The sequence below is a fragment of the Manihot esculenta genome, chromosome 5 (assembly GCF_001659605.2).
Source record: "Manihot esculenta cultivar AM560-2 chromosome 5, M.esculenta_v8, whole genome shotgun sequence".
Taxonomy (NCBI): Eukaryota; Viridiplantae; Streptophyta; class Magnoliopsida; order Malpighiales; family Euphorbiaceae; genus Manihot; species Manihot esculenta.
The window spans coordinates 2,825,097-2,846,994 of NC_035165.2; the positions used below are offsets into that span (position 1 = coordinate 2,825,097).

The 21,898-nt window shown below is 37.5% G+C and overlaps 2 protein-coding genes and 1 long non-coding RNA gene across 6 annotated transcripts; 1 reads left to right on the forward strand and 2 right to left on the reverse strand.

Moving 5' to 3' along the window:
• The first annotated feature begins 1,320 nt into the window (after positions 1–1,320).
• LOC110616325 lies at positions 1,321–3,222 on the forward strand. Of its 2 annotated transcripts, none has more exons than XR_002488186.2 (3): positions 1,321–1,501; positions 2,156–2,324; positions 2,906–3,222. It is a non-coding gene; the product is annotated as an uncharacterized LOC110616325 (long non-coding RNA). The 2 variants fall into 2 exon arrangements; XR_002488185.2 differs by having other exon boundaries at positions 2,174–2,324.
• A 477-nt stretch (positions 3,223–3,699) lies between these two features.
• On the reverse strand, positions 3,700–4,563 carry LOC110614642. Its single transcript, XM_021756235.1, has one exon. The coding sequence runs from the start codon at positions 4,561–4,563 to the stop codon at positions 3,700–3,702; it is 864 nt and encodes a 287-aa protein (XP_021611927.1).
• A 3,003-nt stretch (positions 4,564–7,566) lies between these two features.
• LOC110615282 (signal peptide peptidase-like 4) lies at positions 7,567–15,428 on the reverse strand. 3 transcript variants are annotated; one of them, XR_006350724.1, is made up of 15 exons: positions 15,152–15,428; positions 14,165–14,323; positions 13,912–14,023; positions 13,099–13,218; positions 12,759–12,910; positions 12,465–12,647; positions 11,600–11,634; positions 10,494–10,656; positions 9,932–9,985; positions 9,434–9,526; positions 9,197–9,339; positions 8,960–9,008; positions 8,708–8,778; positions 8,088–8,171; positions 7,567–7,905 (listed from the first exon to the last, which is right to left on the reverse strand). XR_006350724.1 is itself a non-coding variant. In XM_021757087.2 (14 exons), the coding sequence occupies exons 1-14, from the start codon at positions 15,284–15,286 to the stop codon at positions 7,793–7,795; spliced, it is 1,617 nt and encodes a 538-aa protein (XP_021612779.1). In that variant the 5' UTR covers positions 15,287–15,426; the 3' UTR covers positions 7,567–7,792. The 3 variants fall into 3 exon arrangements, 2 of the variants coding, with proteins under 2 accessions (XP_021612779.1, XP_043812693.1); XM_021757087.2 differs by lacking the exon at positions 8,960–9,008 and having other exon boundaries at positions 15,152–15,426; XM_043956758.1 differs by lacking the exons at positions 8,960–9,008; positions 9,932–9,985 and having other exon boundaries at positions 15,152–15,426.
• Between the last annotated feature and the right edge of the window lie 6,470 nt (positions 15,429–21,898).

Consider the following 21,898-nt stretch of genomic DNA (forward strand, 5'->3'; position numbering starts at 1 on the left):
AATTATTTAATTACTGTTTGTTCTACCTAAATAGATGTAATATATATACACTATTTCACACTAATATAATTTGTACTAATATAATATAAATTACTAAAATAAATTATATATATATATGCACATAAAATATAATTTCACAATATAAAATAACTATATTTTTAGTTATCAAATTAATATGAGTAATGTGGGACTTATTTGTTTAATATTAGTCATATTAGTATTTTGTTTAAAATATTTAATTATTTTAATAAATATAAATTTCATTACAAAAATCGAGAATCAAACTAAAATCATACTAAAAATAAAATTAAAATTGAATTAAAATCGAAATTAAAAATATGTAAAATTAAACCGATTTCGGTTTTAAAATGATTCAAAAATTTAATTTTCTATTTCAATTATAATTCTTTTAAAAAATCGTTTCAAAATCAAAATTAGAACCGTAAATTTTAACATTAAAATTTACATATTTGTATTTTGTTGGAATAACAAAACTCGAATCTATCGGAAAAATTATGTATGAGTAATGAGTTGTATGAATATAATACTTGTACGGATAGATTTTGTTATAAATATTTGTTACTCACACCAAAAGTATATAAATATTTAACTAATAGTAAATCACCAAATATTTTTTAAACGAGTCGTACCATAATTCTCACATGCATGATATATCTTGATTGTTTAAGTGTAAATACTCGGACGTGAACTCAAATTTCTTTCACACGCAACATGGGCGGCTACAATGAGGTAAAATTTTATTCAGAAAACCACTGGATGGTTAAAGAAGTTGCTTTCTGGTTTTTTTAAAAAGCAGTTGTCACTGCCATCTCAGTTTTTACTATGCATATTTTTAGTTCCCTACTTATCTATGCAATTCCATTAATTCCATGATAGAAAACTCCAAAGTTACAAATACTTTATTATCTAAAATCGTAATGATTTTAATATTATGATCGAAAGTCAACTTGGTCTCCACTTCTAATTTGTCGATTGGTCCTCATTATTAAGGGGTGGAAGTAGTGCAGGAAGTTTTTTCCAAGCCTCCCCTTGGCTTCCACGATCCCAATTTTTTTTTTTTTCCTGACAAAAGAGATGACACGTTTCCGAAGAAAGAACTGGGAAAGAGCGGAAGTAGTGCAGGTGAGAGGGGTTGTTGCAAATTTGAAATGCATTATTAAAATATTACCAAAAGTAGTTTAAATTAATTTTTTATTCAAAAATTTGTATGATTAAAAGGTGTTAAATTTACAATTTTATATTAACAATTTTAAAATATGTATGTATATATATATATATTCCAATAAACAGTACGTCGATAACAAGCACAAGCTGGTTTTAACAAGCCTAAATAGATTCCCGTGCGCGGCGACGATTTACGGGACAGACTCTCTTGACAGCGATCGAAGCAGAGCGCAACTGACTGAGTTCTAATTTATCAATTTAGTGACAACTGCCAAATCTCTCGGCAATCCCTACTCCATTTCCTGTATCCTCTCAGGTACATTCATCACTGCCATCACCATGTTACCATTTTTCATTTTTGTATCGATTTGGTGATAGAAACGTGTTGTTTTAGCTTTTTTTCTCCCCATCTTGGAATGATTCTTTATATATATATATATAATTTTCACGATTTCTATTTTTGTGTCTTGTTTAAGCTTCTTTATAACTCATTCAGCTGCGTTTAGCTATTAACCTCAGCGTGGCTGAGTTTTCTGTCGCTTAGGAGCCTGACAATTAAAGGAAAATTATATATATATGAATTAGTGGCTGGAATTATATGTGGCAAAGATGCAGGTATTCAGACGGATTGGAGGTTATAGATGGTGCAACTGCGACTAGTTTTTGTTGGAATTAATCCAAAATTGGTTTGATTTATTGTTTAGAATATCTTTCAAGATTTAGATATATTGTTATAGATGGTGCAACTGCTACTAGTTTTTGTTGAAATTAATCCAAATAGGTTTGATTTAGGGTTTAAAATATCTTTCAAGATTTAGATTATATTTTTTCCATCGTTTTTGTATTTTAATTTTTAAAATATGTTATCTTTTTGTTGAGATTTTATTTTTTTTTAGTGTTATAAATAGCATAGTTAGAGCATGTACTGCAACTTAATTCATTCAATAAAATTCTTTCCTATGTTCTTCAGTTTGTTTTTTTCCAACAGGGTTGGGTACCTCTAATTATTTCACTAGCTGGGATGATACAGTCATAGGACAAATACACCGTCACTGGTGATGATTCGGGCACGCTTTGATAATGGTGAAGTAGGTTCGGGAGTCGGGACACTATTAGAGCTGACTTCAATTGAAAGACAGGTAGTACTCTTTCTATAATTATTTGTTAACGATGCCTAAAAGCTAGTCCAATATGACATTACAAAATGGATGAACTGTTGGATTCATCAGCTGCATTATGGTATCCAACTTGTGGAAGTTATAGTTGGGAGTGTGAATTGGGCCAAATAAACTCATACATGTGAAATTTCATTTCTAAGGGTAATATGGGGAGATCAATGGTCGACGTTAACAGGTTCAGTATGCAGAGCAGGAGTGGAAAAACTGTCACACTGTCTAGTAGGAACTAGGAAGCATTAATAGCTGCTGGTTTTTTAGGAGGAGAGGAAAACAAGAGTCTCACACTCTTGTTTTCTCTCCTCCTAAAAAACTAACAGTGCACAGTAATTATCTGAACTGCTGATGTGATGTGGTGGATTTGGTTTTTAGCTGTTCAAAATGTTGTCTTTGAGTAAATATATTAGAAATTTCAGGGTGTTGTTCCTTTTTTTTTTGGAGATGCACTTTAAAAGGAAAAAAGAGAGGGAAGGTGGGGGGGGGGGTTCAATATTTAGCAATGTTCCTTTTTCATTTGATCTTTTGGATCTTTTCTTTTGAATCAGGGAGGGTGGAGATTTTGCTTGGAGACTTGATTCAGATTGGCCTGAAAGGTTGCAAGAGCTTCTGTCATTGGGTCAAGAGAGAAGGCCGGTGCATTTAGCAATTAATGGCAATGGTACCTTTAGGGGATATGAAAGTATGTGTTCTTTTCCCTTGTGGTTTTGAAGTTGCCCCTTGTTTATGAAATTATTTGACTGAAATATCCTATGCTTTTTATTATTATTATTTTTTTCCTAACTTGCCTGTTTTGGATACTGAAAGAGTGTTCCTTCCTGCACATTATTAATGATTTTAGTTGTGGTGTTGAGATTTTGAAATATTATCAGTTACCTGCCGTTGTTGATTGATTCTCTCCCTCCTACTCGCACAGGCCACAGCATGGTCAGGTTCCGTGTAGCATATGTTATATTCTGGAGGAATCTTGTCCTCTAATCTGTGCATGATTGGGAACCCTTGGCGTTATTGATTCTCTCCCTATCCCCTTCAGCTGCTTCTCAAGTATCTTGATCGGCTAGAAGACCCTCTAAAATAATAGATTCACTTTGCTGTTGTCATCTATTAGCACCTTTCGAACTCTGAAGTTATGGATAACGGCTTCAATGACCAAAGCATCGTCATGGGCATTTGTATTCTCAATGCATCCTCCGAGGAAAAAGAGATGGTTACTGGAGAATGTTTAGCAACCTGCATCACTTCTGCACTGCTTTTGTCTTCATTTCTACCTCTCTTTTTCTCCCGTCGACTCATACGGCCTCCAGTCCCTCCCACAATCATATTGATTGTTCCGCTGTAACCGTCATTTATTGGCGCTCCAATCTGTCTTCTGAGCCTTTCTCCAGCTGTATTTTATTGCCGCCTCTGTCCCTGTAGCTTCTTTACGAAATTCTCTCTTGATTAGCCTTTCTATCTCGTTTATTAACTGGTAGCAATCATTTGTATCATGGCCATGAGTTTCGTAATATTGGCAATACTTATCTGAATCCCTTCTGTTCGCTTCTGCTTTCATAGACTTGGACCATTGTATGAAATCTTTATCCTGGACTGCCACGATCACTTCGGCTTTGGACACCTTCAAGAGTGTAATCTCAGCGGGGAGCCCGGGTTGATAAGGTCTCTGCTCCTTTCTCTCCCACCGGTGCTTATTCAATGCCTCCAATCCCCGATCCTCTCTCCTCTTCGGCCTGTCTTGTTTCTTGTCCTCCTCAACCCCTCCTCTGTCTCTATTGTTCATAGCAAATCGGCTGGTGGTTAAGGCGTCATCCTGCCTTATATATTTCTCGGTCCTCTTCATTATCTCTGACAAGGAAGTGGAGAGCTTTCTGCATAGCGACCCAAAGAACTCCGGACAGGTTGTGCCCTTTTGTATGGCTTCTACTGCTCTCCCTTCATCCATCTCGGATATCTGTAAAGCCTTAGAGTTGAACTTGGCTACATACTTCTTCAGGGATTCATTCTTCCTCTGCTGAATGGTCTCTAAGTAGCTCGTCTTTCTTTCTGTGGGAACTCTGACGATGAATTTGCTAATAAATACACTAGCCAGATCTATGAAGCTCTTAATGCTTCCTGCCTCTAAGCTATTAAACCAGGCACTGGCCGATCCTATTAAGATGGTGGAAAAAATCTTGCACATCAAGACATTCGAGTGGGTCTGCAACTCCATAAAAGTCTTATAGTTCAAGACACGTTCCTAGGAATTTCCTGTCCTATCATAGGCTACCATGGTTAGCATCATGAACTTCTTTGAAATGTTTTCTTATTGAATCCGTCTCACAAATAATGATGAGGTTGGCAATAGGGGATTGTTGTTGTCTCGTGCCCCTAACTTTATCAGTGGTTATTCTTTCAACCTTTCTATCTTTTGATCTATATCTATGACTTTCCTTCTAGGCCTCTTCTCTAAGCGGTAGTTTCTTTCTAACTCTTCACTCTCCAATCTTTCTGCCGACTCGGAGGAGTAGTTCTCAGCCCCATCATTCTCAATGAGCTCTCTCACTATCCTTCCTCTTGCTCTGACTATTGGCTCGTTTCTCTGACTAGCCTCTCCATCTCCGTCATCTGTTCTCCTATTATTCTGTTGAGGGGCTTAATAGTTTAATGTGGATTGGGGTTCATTGATGTTGAACCCCTTAGCGGCAGGTGATACACTCAACGGGGTGCTGAGCCCTCTCTATTGCAATATCTGGCCTAGCCATTGGGTATTGTTCTATAATTAAAGAGCCATACTTTGCAGCTCTTGGTCAAACAAGGTAGTTCGAGGTATGGTTCCGGCTGAGCTTGGTGAAGCGCTAAACAATATAGAGGGTTGGTTTAATGGGGTAGTTGGGCTAGAGAATGAGAACTGTTGTCCTTCCTGAGTTAAACTCAGGTCATTTAGGGTGTTTCCAGTATGGTTTTCATTGTGGCTGGCCATGTGGATCTCAGTGGGTGAAATAAGAATGAGAACTCCGGTGATGAAAAGATCTTCTTTGTTTTCTACAGACGGCGCCAATTGATGTCTTAAAATCCAGTAAAAGGTAGGTTCAAGGTTTATTTTGGTAAGTTTTGTCTGGTTTGTCCCCTTTTGCTTCTTTTATTCCTTTTTCCTTTTGTCTTCTAGTAGCATGTAACTGTCGTCCTACATCTGTACTCTCCTGTCATAGTTACGCTGGCCGTACGTATAGACATATTGTGTCCTTTCGCATTATCAGGTGGCCATTTGATTTCATTTGATGTTATATGGACACAATCCCGAGCGTCATGGAGTCTGTTGTCTCACGGGGCTAAAGGGATAAACATAGCCAAGTCTCCCATGTACAGGCTCGAGTTCGGTTCGACTCATCAAAATGAAGTTTGAGCTTGCATGTGAAATAGACCTCTACGTTGGATCTTAGTAGAGCTAGGCATGACCTTTCCAATATAGGTTCAACCAAGGCTGAGGTGTGGATCTTAGTAGAGCTAGGCATGACCTTTCCAATATAGGGTTCAACCAGGGCTGGGGTGTCCAGACCCAGCCCAGGGTCTGATTAGTGCAACTTTTTTGTATCATTAAGCGTTGAATTAAATAGAAACTATGTTCCCAATGAGTTTTAGCTCATTGATACTAGAATATTTTTTAAGTCTTAGAAATGTCAAAATCAAAATTAGTTTGAACTAATTAAAAAAAATTATTTTTTTCGTATAATATAATTAATGAATTTTTATTTTTATATTTTTAAAATTTAATACTTTATATTTTGAGATTTAATTTTATCAAAATTTTCATTAAAAAATGTGGTTAATGAATGAAAAAAATGATCCAAATACCCTTTTATTCTTTGTTTTCTTTACTCTGAACACACAGTTAAAGAACACAAAACAAAGTCCTTTCACGTATTGAAGCAATAACTGAAATCTCAAACTCAATTAAAATTTAAGATTCAAATTCAATAATCTAACAAAAATCAAAATAGATAAAATTCAAATTATCAAAAATTAAAAAATCAAAATCTAATAGAATAATCGCTGCTTCTATTGCCTACCCATCGTGTCCTTCACTGCTCAACATGAACCACTGCTCACGTCAGGCAATGCTCCTATTGTTGGCTGATCCATTGCCTGCACTTCGTCGTCACTCGCTACCTTTGCTGGTCGATCCATCGCCTGCCGCTCGCATCGCTCCTGCCTATCGCTCACATCGCCTGTCAATTCGTCGCCTGCCACTCGCGTTGTTTCCACTTGCCACTGCTCACTATCGCCCGTTGCTTGCCACTGCTCACCGTCGCCCGTCACTTGCATCTCCCGCCGAGCGGTGTTACTTGTTGCTCGCATCTCTCATTGCTCATGTTGATCGTGATCTTGCACGGCGTGGTCGGTCGCCATCGCATGCGGCTTGGTCAATTGCCATTGCACTATTGCTCACCATCTCATGCTGTAAGTTGTCTATCGCTGCTTGCTAGTCATCGAGCACTGCTTACTGCTTGCGATGGTCCTGCACTCCCCATCTCCTTTGACCAGACATGAATAATAGACAAGATTTGAAAATTTGAAGAGAATGAAGATGGTTTAGGGGTTTGAAAAGAAATGAAGAGGATTTATAAATTTGAAGGGATAGAAATAATTGTTGTCATTGATAAGAGTATTTTTAAACTATTTTTTGGTCTCTTTTTTTTAAACTAAATTTAAATAATCGATTAGAGAGTTTTAATTTTTATGAAATTAAATTACAGAAGCTAGAGAAATAAATTCATTAATTATATATTTAAAAAAAAAAAAAAAAAAAAAAAAAAAACCGAAAACTTGACTCCGATAAGAGTTATATTCAGTAGTCACAAAGTAGTGTGAGGTTCTATTGATTGGGCGACTTCATGTGGGAGGTTATTATACATGATGAGATCTCTGCTCATTTAATTCACTTGATCAAACTGTCCTTGATCATGCTGGATAGAGACTTTTTCCTTTGATGACAATAATGAGGGACTGCTCTTCATTCATTGTCAAGTTTAGACAATGATGATAAAGATTGTGGGGATCCATCGTCTTCACTAATGGTTTTATCCAAAGACTAATGATAATGTTTTTATTGATATTATAATTTGAAATGGATAACCAATATCGTTACAGGAGAATTATCATGTAGGCCCCAGGCTAAGACAAGGTTAACATACAACTTTGTGAATTTTTGAAGCGTCACAAAAGGGGGAAAAGATTAAATCCAAATCATGCACACGTGATGCATAGGGATCCAACGGTGAAGCCCTTTTACAATTAGTCAAACTAACTTTAGATTCACTCTTAATTACCAGTCGCAATAGGTCAACTTTTATACTAAGCTCTCGCTCTCCTAAAACTTATACATGTAAAAGTTTCACTCCGTGTAGAGGACAACCTAAAATTACTATAACTACAGTGAGGTATGTTCATTGACGAATGTGTTATTGAGATTGAGAGGGCTGAAACTGCACGTGTGGGCAGGGCCTCTCGGGTGCTCCTCTTCTCCATAGAGCTTTGAGTTCACCTCTCTTCTTTCCCAGTGTCAAGAAGGTGCCTGCACCCATCACCAATGTATTAAACATCACTGTTAAATTATTACTTGTCAGTGTCCATGTAAATTACTCTTGGAATTTGCTTCATTAAGAGATTCCTCTGTTTAGTGAATATATCGACATTTGCGTTTTTGTTGATAGATTTAAGGATGCGAATGCACCTTCTGAAACTATTGTGACTTACCAAGTGTGAATGGAACAATGTAGAGCAATGCCGGCTGGCCATGCCCATCCATCATGTTCAATGCTATGTAAGTGATCAGGAGACCTGCAAAAATTTCCCGGGGTCATTGACAACCAAGGTGATAATAGTTACTGATATAGATATTCAAAAGATCTATCAACTTCAATGCTTATATGCATGGACTCCTTTGTGTAGTTGCTGGATTATTTATTTAATCCCTAATATCTCCAGCTCCCTATTGGAGCAGCATATCGTCTTGCCTTTTCGTTGAGGGAGGTATTATAACCGTGCAAGGCATTTCCCATATACTCATCGGCTTCCTTGATATGCCTAAAATGGGAAAGGTGGAATTTAATATCTCTTACAGGTAGCTCATCCATTATCTGATTCTGTTAAATTTGATACAAGAAATGGATGTGCTTTAGCTACGGTATACATTACAATTTCATGATTGCCTGAAATTGCTTACATCAGTTAATTTCCAGTGTACTTGTGATTCGGCTTATCTGTGTGTTACATTGATAGTTTCCTTCACTGGCTGTTTATCTATCATCTTTCAAGCATGCATGCCAAGAACAATAATACTCTCAAAATCTATATACATTGATAATTTCTCATACCTAAACCGTAAGCAGTCATTGCCCACAGAAAGTAACCTGATCGGAGATTCTTATTTGTCAGCCAATCATATCTGCAAACAAAAGCACATTGCGCATATAATCAGTCCAAATACTAACTTCAGTTTCCCAGCTTTTACAAAACATAACAAGGTAAAACAAATTCAGATGTATGATGACGAAACATGGAAATCATTGGATTAATGAACCAAGCATTCTAGCCTATTCCATATTGCATTTGGTCTGAAGTATTACATGCTGCAGTCTGAACTTATTATCTTACAAATTTACTTTCTGATGAGAACTGCAAACGGGAGAATTTCAATTAGTAGGTTGTTTTGCACATTCATGGGTATCAACTCTATCTAGGCCCCCACAAAGCAACATGAAATAAATAAATAACAGTAACAAAAATTGCCTTCAAATGGAAGAAGACTTGTATTAAATTTTTTGGCAGTTGAGTGGTATGCTATAAAGGCTAAAAATTCCAACCTTAATGCAAAAGCTACGAGCAAGCCTGGTAAGATGATATCACCAAACCCAATAATGCTATAGCCACCCCAAGGATCAAACATCCGAGGTATTTTCAATAGCATTGGTATACCATCCTCTCCACTCTTATCACCACGAGCAACCTATAGAGAACAGGTAACAAGAGAAGATTAAATTTTTTTCCATAATAAATAATACAGAACAATAATGCAAACATCAGGTCTCGCCCCTACTTACCACTATCATCACACTCTCCTTGAACCACAATTTGGAGACAAACACCCAGAAGATGTCATATAAGAATGCACAACTGAGAAGAACTGTTCCAACCTGATTCCATTATTTGTAACCATAAACAGAATATTGAAAAAGGAAAAAAAAATCAGTTATTAATGTAAAACTGTTTCTAAGTGCACTCTGTTCATTTAGATCACAGATCATGCCATGATCTTGATAATAATAATTACAAAGGCACCTAAAAGCCGCAAACCAAAGCTAAATAATCTCAGGAGCTAACCTCTGAACATTCTATAGTGCAAAACATTTGTCAATGTAAAAATAGAACCTAACTGGACTGAGGGCTTTAATTTGCGGTTGGATATCATCAACAAAAATTAGAAAATTAGTTTCTTTAGTAAATTAATCTAAAAGAAGCAAAACAAAGGAGGGTATGGCATAAGAATAATTCTATAGAGAGCATAATTTCAAACTAACATAATGAATTTTCATAATCACCTTGAGATTTGGTATATGAACAATCTGAAGGACTGTGATTATTAGTGCAATGCCCTGAACAATGGAGGCGAAAAGCAAATTACTGATCAGATGCCTTCTCTCAAGAAATTACCTCCAAATATCAAGTGTCAGTAAATATATGCCACAGTGAAGCATTTAAAGCTAGGAGTAGCAGAAGAGTCAAAAGTAGAAGATGCTCCTTATGAGCAATAAATTCTGGTAAAGATAAACCTCTGAAATGTTGATTGCATACTAAGATTAAGCTGGAATCAAATGAAAGCAAACACGAACATTGTTCGTCACATACTACTTTGTAGGATGGAACAAAAAGAATGTAAAGTGTATCAACAATTTCATATAAAGGAACCTTTATAAAGCTAAGGTTACTTGTCCATTGTGTCAAGTAATGAAATTAGAGTCAGCCTTATGATCAAATTTTTCAAGAGTTGCCAAGCTGCCTGAGCACCACGGTGTTCACTTTGAATTCATCGGTGCTTTTTACCATATTTGCATAAACTGGAATGAGTTGAAATAGAAGGAAAAAAGGAAAAATAAATCTTACAAGGATATCTTGACCTATCCAGGCAAAGGAGACACGACGGTAAACTGCCCAAACAACAGCAAATGCTATGCAAAAAGGAGAGACCGCCAAGGTCAAATACGATACAGCTCCAAAGAAGGGAACTTTAACAAATGATTCTCCGGCATGTTGAAAGCATCTGAAACTATATATGATCAGTTGTCAGTTCCTTGTTTGACTTAGAATTTTGAAAACAAAATAATTGCATCTGAAACTATATACGTTTCATTGTCAGTTCCATATTTGACATAAACTCTGAAACAAAGTAACAAGAGTAAAATGCAAGAAAGATATGATTCTCACTCTACGGTTAATGCATGGGGCGGGGAAAGATAAATAAATAGTTGCATTAATCAAGTATCACCTAGATGCTGGGCATTTGATGTTTTTCAATCATTTTGCATTTCTTCTTTAGTAATCAATAACGTGCATGCTAATAACAAATTGGTTGAATCATCATCCTTTTCCACCCTTGACATTGAATACAATGCAAAGTAAACAAAAAAAAAAAAGGTCTCTTAGCATGACCTTGCCAATCTTCTGCTCAAATTTCCACCAGTTCCATCAACAATAATTTTGGCAATGAGGTAACAACCAATGACAATTGTTCATACTACAAAATATGAGCTGTAATTATCCACCACCAGTACCTCACAGGTTTCCTTAGCTTTTTGTCCCAATTCTTATTTAAATAACCATATTGAGCTCTGAGATTTTTTTTTTAAAAACATAAAAAGAAAGAAAATAACATAAAAAGAAAGAAGAGAGCCCAAAGAAGAGGAAAAGGTATCCTACTAAGAAGAAATGGAACAAAAGAAAAGAGCCCAGATCAGAATGAAGTGGTTCTCCCACCATATAAGAACAAATACTTGATCAAACTACTGGAAGGAATGACAAGAAAGTTAAAACTAAAGCATGCAAGCATTCCCTAGAGCTAAAATAAACAAAAGATACCAAGAAATGGAGAAAAAAGGAATGGCGAGGTTATGCTTTATATCTATTGTGATCTTCCTTATAAAAGGATCGTTAAATAGTAACAGAATTTGTTTGGATGTACAAGATGCAGGAAAGGTAAAGAATAGGCGTACCATGATAACAAAGCTACCAAGCAAGTTTGCAAGCCCTGTAAGCATGAAGAAATTCATTATCAAATAATCTTGAAATTGATGCAGTGTGGATGTAAGAAATTCAAGGAAATTTTCTGGGCTCACCTCAGTGGTGTCATCAATACATCTAAATATCTAATGGTGGGAAAGAAATATCAAGTATCATGTGTAATAAGTTAGCAAGGAAGGAGCGAGAAGGGGAAGGGGAAGATCTAAGATAACAAGGAGAGAAGTAGTACCAAAGGATTTACAAGTCTTGAATTTTAATAAAAACTTGATGTCTAATATAGCTGAATGGGATAAAATATAGTCGACCTCAACCAATTTGGGCTTAAGGCTTAGTTATTATTGTTGTTGAATCTGCAGCTGCTGGATGGAATGAGCTTATTGGTTTTTTATTTCCAACTGAATATGTTATGGTTCTTTAGCCAGCTGCATATAAATCACCAGTGATTTATATGTACCGTTTCCTTCAAGACGTCATTTTCCACTAAAATACTTCCAAGAAATTGAACTCAAATCTGTACTTTAAAGACCTCATGCCAAAATGTTTGCCCAAAAACTATATATATATATGATTTTAATGCCCAGCCTGGAAAAAGATAAAAAGAAGGTCCCAATACAGCAACTTCTGTACGAATTATTATTTTTAAATCTATATATGTGGAATATAATAAATTATCAGTATAAGAAGGAAAATAACAATGAGGATCTAGCATTCAGAAACAAGCATAAATAGGAATGTGAAACCAGTCAAGAAAACAATACAAAAGTACTTCCGTATTATTTTCATATGAATGTATATTCCAAATATGCAAGTATTTTTGTCAAAACTAGGGGAACGCACCTCTATCCCACCAATGCAGAACAGAACCACCAGAACATCCATAAACCATAATGACATAAGTTTGTAAAGCATGACCAAGAAACATGAAGCAATCACAACAAAGAGAATAGCAGATGTTGTGTTGATGTTAACAACACCACTAGATGCAACATTTTCTGTATGTGTAAAATCATCTGAACCATCCTGTAAACACAAAATTAACCACATATCACTGGAAAGAATCAGTAACATATTGACAAAGGATCATGCTTCAAAAAGATTTATAAGATTTAGCTGTTAAATGCCTGATTTGACCTTTAAAAGCTTATCCTGCTCTATAGCCACTTCTCTGGCACTCCATGCAGACCAATAAGAAGCAGCTAAGATGGTACCAACAGCCATGAGCCACAAGAACACTTCTGCAACATCAACAAGCGGGCGTTGTGGAGAATATAGCTGCACAGAAACTGATGAAGCGGGATCAACATATGGAGGTGAAAACAATTGAACACCCCACTTAAAAAATGCACTATATATCACATTAAGCATCAATGCAAAGTGAAAATATATCGCATACATTGCATCCAGATTAATGAAGAGGCATACAGAACTGTCTTAATGATTTAAGGCATATGCGCAGATCAAGAAAGAATACCTGTGGAGCTGGTCTTTATAAAATTTTCCAAGCTAGCACCAGCATCCTGTGGAAGCATGATTGCAGGAATGCCTATGTTTACATCTGTTTCATTTGCTTCACAGACCATTTTAAAAAGTTCTGCATAAAAAGTGCAATTTTCAAAATGCTTCAACAACAACAACAATAAACCTTAATCCCAAACTAATTAGGGTAAGAAAGAATACGTAAAATAGAAAATCAAATATGATATAATTTTAATGTAGTTCAAAATAAAGTCATGACAATGATGAGTTCATCCACATACTTGGAATAGCACTCCCTGCACCTTTTATCAATATTTATTCATTATAAAACAAATGATATTTCCTGGATTTTATGTGATTTAAGCAATTTTTCACGGTGGATGGCTGCATACTGCAGACAGAAACTTCTCACAATTGACTTTTACATACCGTCAGGAGAAAATAAGAGAAACTGAAGACGGTACAAATAGAATTTGAAATGTTAATAATGAAAATCTTTCCTTAATTTAATCACAGATTTGAAGAATCCAAGGACTTTTGATGGAAAAAATCACAAGAATATTAATGCAGAGGCCTTTGGAGAAATGCAATGACATTTGTGTACATTGAACAACAACCTAACAAATGTACCAATTTTTGAAAGCAAGTCCCTATCATATGACCATATATGCAATGCACATTGACCTTGTTACTCAATAGGTCATTGTGAATTTGTCAGGAAGGAGAAAACACTTAAATAGTTTTGTCAAGAAGGAGAAAACACTTAAAAAGTAGATAAATAAATAAAAGATTAAAATTACATAAATACCTGTTCGGTTGTTTATTATAAGAATAGCTGAAGCATTAGCCCCATCAGCAATATTTGACTTGGTTGTGAAACTGCAATTACCTCGATGCACCAGAATGACTTCTCTGTTAAGCTACCAAGGGGCAGCATAGTCCAAATAACAATTATATCAGACTTTGAACTAGAATATTAGCAAGTTTGAAGTCTCTGAAAATAAGACATTATGAGAGTTGGAACGAATGACTTAATCACAAATAGAACACCATTTGAAAACCTTATTTTTGTGTGGCCTGCAAAGATCAGGAGGGTCTGCCAAAACGAGTCTAGTTTTGTTGGCATGTTTTTCTTTTGATTCCAGAGTAGGACCAAAGCGGGCACCAACACCAACATACTCGATATCTTCAACACCATCAACCCAAGTAGGGACTTTTACCTATTAAATAAAACAGGAACAAATCAAACATAGCATACAATAGACAAATATTCAGAGGAAATGAACATCACAAAGCAACAAGCAAGCTTACCCCTGGAGTTGAAACAATATCTGAAAAGAAAGAGAGTATTGGATTTTATTCATGGCATAATTCCACTTTATAACTTAAAAATGTTACTATTTAATGCCCAAAAACGGAAAGCACCACCTGACTGAACCTAATACTAAATCTTCAGTAAAATTAGAGTTAAGATTTTTAATTCCTCATCCTTCTTTTTCTCTCATAACAATTATCTTCCAACACGACCTAATGCATAATGCTAGACAAATTTTTTGCTGCTCTTACATCGAACTTTTCCCTAATTTTTTCAGCACTTAAACACTCATACACAGAAAACAGAGTGAGTTAATCGGTTCATTAAGACCATTCAATCGAGCCCTTCATTTTGCAATCCCAAAGCAGCACAAGGGGAAAAAAATCCTCATATTTCCCTTGCGTTACCAAATTTCCCCATTTTCTAAGCAAGCAAACAGAAAACAAATAGTAACAAAACAAAATATATCAAACCAAATACTGAACTAAAGTGAATCTGTTAAGCGACTCAGCATCCAATCTAACTAAGCCAGTAAGCTTATTTACTATAGTGAATACCAAAAGCCAACATCCAACCATAGAGTAAAATAATCCGCCCCTTTTTTCCATTTCTTTTGAAATTTTCCCGGCAACCAAACAGAAATCAACAGTAACCATTGAAAAATCAAAATAAAATTTGAACATGAACTCAAAATAAGACTAGAGAAGAAAAAGAAAGTACAGTTAAGATGTACCAGAACAAAGTTATTATCGCAGCCAGGCCTCTTGGGAGCTACATCGTCTTGATGTACTATGTCTCCAGCAGAGGCGAAACATGGAGATAAAGCTAATACAGCTACTATTATATGCAGAGGTCCATAAATACCCATTTCGAGAACAGATTAGCTGGAGCTCTAGGGTTCTACAGAGAGAGGACGAGATAGTTGAAAGGCAGAGGAAAATAGGAGATGTGAAATGGAGGGGGCGACGGAGAAAAGCCGTGAATTTTTCTGTAGCTTTTTTTTTTTTTTTTTTTTTCCTTGTCGTTTTAGCATGGTACATGAGGAAAACGCCGTCTGGTAACCGTCATTGAACCGGTTCTTTCCGCGTTTTGAAAGTTCTAAGGTAGGTTTAGTGACGCGCCTTGTCGATGCGTGTTACACACTGCTTGAATTTCTTTCGCCGTTGGAGAGATCTTGTACGAAAGTTTGATCACGTCGGTGAACTCATGGTCGTTTTTAGAAAATTGTAGAAAATAAAATATTTATGGCCACATATTAATTTTTAAATAAAGCATTGAAAATCATTTTCAATTTTTAAAAATTTCAGTAAAATTTAGAAACTGTCTCGAGTAATTTTATAGTGCTTTCCTTTAAAAAAATATATATGTTTTCTAATTAATTTTAAAATATAATAATAATTGTATAACTAAAGTTATATTATAATTTTTCGTTATTAAAATGGAATAACTATTTAAAATATTCAATTACAATAATAAAAATTAATGATATTTTAATGAAATAATCAAACAACAAATAATACATGTTAAGTAATTCTAAAAGTGCACTCACAGACTTAATTTGATGGAAAGTACATCTGAATAAATCTGAGAGGTCTCAAGTTTTATCCTTCCTGATACATCATATTTTCCTCTTACTCCATAAAAGATCTAGTTTTCTTCTTACTCGATCATATGGGTCTCTCAATGTTCGATTTGATGAAAGGACCTACAAAATAAGGAAAGATGGTCATGGGTCTACCGGGAATGCTCCCAGTGGAGACCCTCCGACGTTCAAGTCAGGTTCATGAACTAATGTAGTATCGATAGGCAAGAGTTGCAGAGAAAAATAATATATTGAGCTGAGGAAGAAGCCAGAAGAAGAAGAACGAAAGAGAAGACCCCCCCTCCTTTTTACCTGCCCCTCACGTTTTTTCCTCCCTGCTATTGTGCTACCTGTCTATGCCACTCAGCCCCGTACGTACGAACGTGTCAGATCCCCTCTCCACGCTAGGCGGCCATTTAATTCCCCCGGCGCACGTGCAGGCAGCTACGAAGTGACTGGACCGGCTCCTCTCTCTCACATCACATCATCGAGCTGGGCTTCTTCCTGCTGGGTCTGGGCTCGCGGATAACCCATCTGGCCCGGCGTGTCCGGGTCGAGGCCTGAGATGCTGAGTTGGTCAGCCTAAGGAGGGCTCGATGGGCTTTGGGCTATTGCTCTCCTCTTAGGCCCGACCTCACCTAGGGTAGAGGAAGCCCGGCGGTCATCAATTGCCCCTTTACCTCCTCGGCAGTTATTACATGAGTGGCGAGGGGGTAAATCCTTAAACTCTATTTAAGACCGCGTGGCCCGAGAACTTCTCTTGTCAAAAGTGTCATTTTCTTGCCTTTTTATTTCTTTGTCTATTCACTTTGATGTTTGAATGAATGGCAATCTGGAGATGTGTATTTGATGATGAATGATAGCTCACCTCGGCATGTACCTCATTATTATTTTTTACTCAGACTGTCTTCTGGCTTTGTCAATTTTACTTAATTGATGGACCAAGCTATCTCTACTGGGACTTTGCTAGTCGAATTGACCCGGGCTAAGAGCTCGGCGTCTGGCTAAACTTCTGACTTGCGAGTTTTTTTTATTCTCATGAGGGCATTTCTGTTTTTGGCTCATGACCTCGTCAGTGCTGCGAGCTCGGATATATAATACCTAGAGGAATGTCTTATTTGCATGAGTGCTTCGCATTAGACGATTTTAAATCTTGTTCTTGTTACGAGCTCGGACATCTTGTCCCTCTGGATGTAACCTTCTGGCGGTCAGTGTGGTCTGAGTTATGTGCTCCGCTAGGATAGGGAGCTTGGCCTTTTGTCGTCTTCCTCTTCCTGGGTCATCTTTGCTAAGTGTTTGTTTACTATGGGTTAATCCGAGCTGTGAGCATGACCCTTCGCTTTCGTTTATCCTTTTGTGCGTTTCGCATTGGCGGGCCTTTTCATATAGGAAGCTCGGCTCTCTGTTGTTTCTTCTACACTTAGCTTTATTCAGCTTGATTGTTTACTTGTTGTGAGTCTGTCCGTACTGCGAGTTTGGGAGCTCGGATTTTTGTTCTTTGCTTAGGCTTTTATGCCTATAGCCCGTGATGCTGCTTGTGCTATGTGTTTGAGAGTTCGAGATTTCATTTTCTTTACTTTGGTGCCCCGAGCTCTTTTGTGAAGTCGGACTTAATTTCTTATTTTCTTGTCTAGCCTTACACAGGCTATGTTTCGGCCTGACTGCTTATTTGTTCAGCTTTTAACCTTTCTTTTATAGGTTTATAGCCTCACCAGCACAGACATAAGGCTCAGCAGGGAGGTATGTATGGCCCCTCTGGGCTTTTGGGAAGATCGACCCCGGGTCGAAGAGGTTGGACTATCTGCTTTGGGTTTGACCATATTGGGGTTCGATTTTTTTGTATCCAATGAGTCAAGACTTTCCACTGCCCCGTCCAATCATTCAGAATGGTTAATTTGGAATTTTACATTGCTCTTGTCCCCTTGATCCTTTATCTGAGCATTTGGTCCTTGAGTATGTCTCGGTTGTTTGAGTTATTTGCCCTTGAGTGCTTTCTGAGCTGTCTTCCCTCAAGCGTTTTGTGAGCTCTTTGCTGCTTAGACCTTTCTCTAGGCTAGACGAGCTGGTTTAGTGCTAGCGGTTGATTCTCAAGGTCAGTGCCTCCTATGATTACCCTTGGTCCTTTGTTTGGTTCTCTATCTTGGTATGCAGTTTGCTTAGGATTCGCCCCGCCTTAATTTGGTCTGCCTATTGGATTTACCAGTACCGAGCTCATTTTCTTGAGATCGGCATGGCAATTTGGCGCTTTGGCGCCGTGAGCCTTGCATTGGCCTTTAGTAGGTCGCATTGCTACATGATACAGGCATTGGAGCGCCTTAGTTTAATTTCGTTATATGCTGGCTATTTTAAGAGATCAAGGTCTTATTAGCCTGTAATCCGAGCTCTTTCGAGAGGTCGGATTCAGATTTTTTATTTCTGTTCCAGCACCCTCTTGAGGTCAGCATGGCGCTTTGGTGCTTTTGGTTGTTGTGTGATATCAAAGTCTCTTTACCTTATGACCTGAGCTCCTTTAGGAGGTCGTAGTTTAACTTTTCATTTATGGTCCAGTGCCCCAATATTTTATGTGAGGTCGAAGCTGTGTTCTTATGAGTTATTTTTGCATGTTGTCATCGTATGCCGCTGTTTGCTGTGAGCATACAGTATTTTTTAATAAAAGGAGAAAGAATAGTTTCCTTCATCCTCTCAGCTCGATTTTGTGATGCTGGCGGTCATTTTCCGAGACCAGTCACCTACCTCACTGAGGGCTTGCTCAAGATTCAAACTCTTAGGCCTTACTGTCGCTTCCAGGCTCTTTAGCCTTGCATAGGATTCAGGTTCATTGGCCTTACTGTAGCTTCGTCATCTCAACCAGTTTTGTGGTGCCGGGGGTCATTTTTCGAGGCCGGTCACCTACCTCACTGAGGTCTTGCGCAGGATTCAGACTCTTTGGCCTTACTATCGCTTCATCATCTCAGCCGGTTTTGTGGTGCCGGGGTCATTTTCTGAGCCCGGTCACCTACCTCACTGAGGTCTTGCGCAGGATTCAAGCTCTTTGGCCTTACTGTCGCTTCATCATCTCAGCTGGTTTTGTGGTGCCGGGATCATTTTTTCTGAGCCCAGTCACCTACCTCACTGAGGTCTTGCGCAGGATTCAGGCTCTTTGGCCTTACTGTCGCTTCATCATCTCAGCCAGTTTTGTGGTGCCGGGGTCATTTTCTAAGCCCGATCACCTACCTCACTGAGGTCTTACGCAAGATTCAGGCTCTTAGGCCTTACTGTCGATTCTAGGCTCTCTAGCCTTGCATAGGATTCAAGCTCATTGGCCTTACTGTTGCTTCGTCATCTCAGCCGGTTTTATGGTGCCGAAGGCCATTTTTCGAGGCCGGTCACCTACCTCATTGAGGTCTTGCGCAAGATTCAGACTCTTTGGCTTTACTGTCGCTTCCAGGCTCTTTAGCCTTGTATGGGATTCAGGCTCATTGGCCTTACTGTCGCTTCCATCTCAGCCGGTTTTGTGGTGCCGGAGGTCATTTTTTGAGACTGGTCATCTACCTCACCAAGGTCTTCACTTAGAATTCAGAATTTTTTCTGCAAAATAAGAGCGTATATAACGAGGATACTCGTTGTTAATTCAATAATATTCTTTAATAAATAATATGTCGCACATGTCACTTAGTTTTAGATTTCAGATGAATGTAAATATTAGCTCTAACTAACAATATTAACTCATGCAATTTAAAAATTCAATAAATAATATTTTGCATGTGTAAATTTCTCCAAAAATTTTCAATCTATAAAATACATGATCTTTTGCTTAGAAATGTATGTGCTAACATTAATAATAAAATTGTCATGACAATACTTGAATTCTAATATTATGTAAGCAATTATCAAGATATTTAAACTCATAGAAGTATACTTTAATTAAATTTAGCATTATTATTTACATGCAAAGTATATCTTTTAATTATTTATCAAATCCTTTGTATTCAATAATAATTAATAAAAAAATAATTGCGAGTAACTAAAGGCAGTCTTAAAATTCTAAAGCAAAATAATAAGCATACACAACAAGAGGCAATTTTGAACAGTTGGAGTCTTTTCACCTGAGCTCTTCTGCTGATCTATTTTTCATCATTTGTTGTGTAGTCCGACCTCGCCTATTTGTTGTCCAGTCAGAGAGTTGTCCAATCTACCCAACCTGCTTCATTTTTTCTCGCAGATCCTTCTTTTTTATTTTATTTTATTTTTTATTTATTAATATTCTCTCTAATTTACTAACTTGGGACTCTATAGCCGACCTGCCCATCTAACTTTTACAACATATATATGGCCTACCTCACAATTTCAACAAATATATACATCACTTATTTTATTTATTTATTTTTATAGAAAATATTAAAATTTTATACTCATAAATAAGTATTTCGATCTGAAATTTCACTTCACCAGATTTCAAAGAAAAATTTAGTAGTAATAAAATTCAATAAATATTAAAATAAACTATCTGAAATACTATCAAAATATTTCTGAACATAATGAATATTTCTTTTTAGCTGGATTATTGTAAACCTCCCGTTTCCTTTTTGTATAAACTTTTATACATTCATGTGGATCTCAATGGGTGAATTTAGAAACTTTAGAGATAGTAAAAATCTATTTCGTTCCCACAGACGGCGCCAATTGATACATCATATTTTTCTCTTATTCCATTATAGATCTGGTCTTCTTGTTGCTCCATCATATGGTCTCTCAATGTTCGATTTAATGAAAGGACCTGTAAAATAAGGAAAGATGGTCATGGGTCTACCGCGGATGCCCCCGGTGGAGACCCTCCGACGTTCAAGTCAGATTCATGAACTAGTGTAGTATCGATAGGCAAGAGTTGCAGAGAAAAATAATATATTGAGCTGAGGAAGAAGCCAAAAGAAGAAGAAGGAAAGAGAATGTAATACCCGGCTTGAGTCCGGCAGCGGAATTCCTGTAGTCCGGCGGAATCTCGGGTGTCGGAACCCTCGAGAAGGGTAATGCATATGTTTTCCAAGGTATTTGTTTTACTGGTTTTCATGTGTTGAAGTGTTAAAAGACTTGAGTTTTGAAAGAAAAGCAACAAGGGAGAAATGCAAAGGTTCGGCCGCCGAAGGGTACTTTCGGCCGCCGAACATTGCATGGTTGCGGCTTCACGTTCGGCTGCCGAAGGTGGTCTGGCCAGCCACCTATAAAAGGGCCAAAGGTCGGTGAGAGGAGGGTATTTTCTCCTCCACTTGCAGCCAGAGGTGAGTTTCAGCCTCTCCACGTTGACTTTCATGTTTTCCATGATTTTCCTCAAATCTTTCAAGAGTTTTAAGAGTTTTGGTGACTTATGAAGGTTTTGAGCAAAAGAACCAAGTTTTGAAGCTTGGAGCTTTGGAAGAGCTTTTCTTCATATCTCCACGTTAGGATCCTTCATCCTCAAGTTGTGTAAGAGGTACGTGAAGATCCTGAGCTTCTTTGTTGATTTGGAAAGGTTTTATGACGTTTGTATGGGTAGTAAGCATGTTTAGGTTTAGGTGAGGTTTGTGGTGATTTGTGGTGTTCCAGCATGTTTTAGTGTTATGTGCTATGTTTGTTTGGGGTTTTAGGGTAGTTTTAGACCCCTTTTTGCATATATATGTGTATATGCTAGTTGGGAGTAGTGGATATGCATGTTTGTAGGTTTTTGGGCAAAGTTTGCATGAAACAGAGCAGGGTTCTGCCCTTCGGGCAAAACCAGGTTCGGCCGCCGAAGGAAGGTTCGGCCGCCGAACCCTTTGTGGAGGCAGTTCGGCTGCCAAAGGTTGCCCCCGAAAGCTAGGCTTTCGGTTTAGAAAGGGACTTTCGGCCGCCGAAAGAGGGAGTTCGGCCGCCGAAAGTGTGTGAGTTTCGTCTCTGGACGAGACC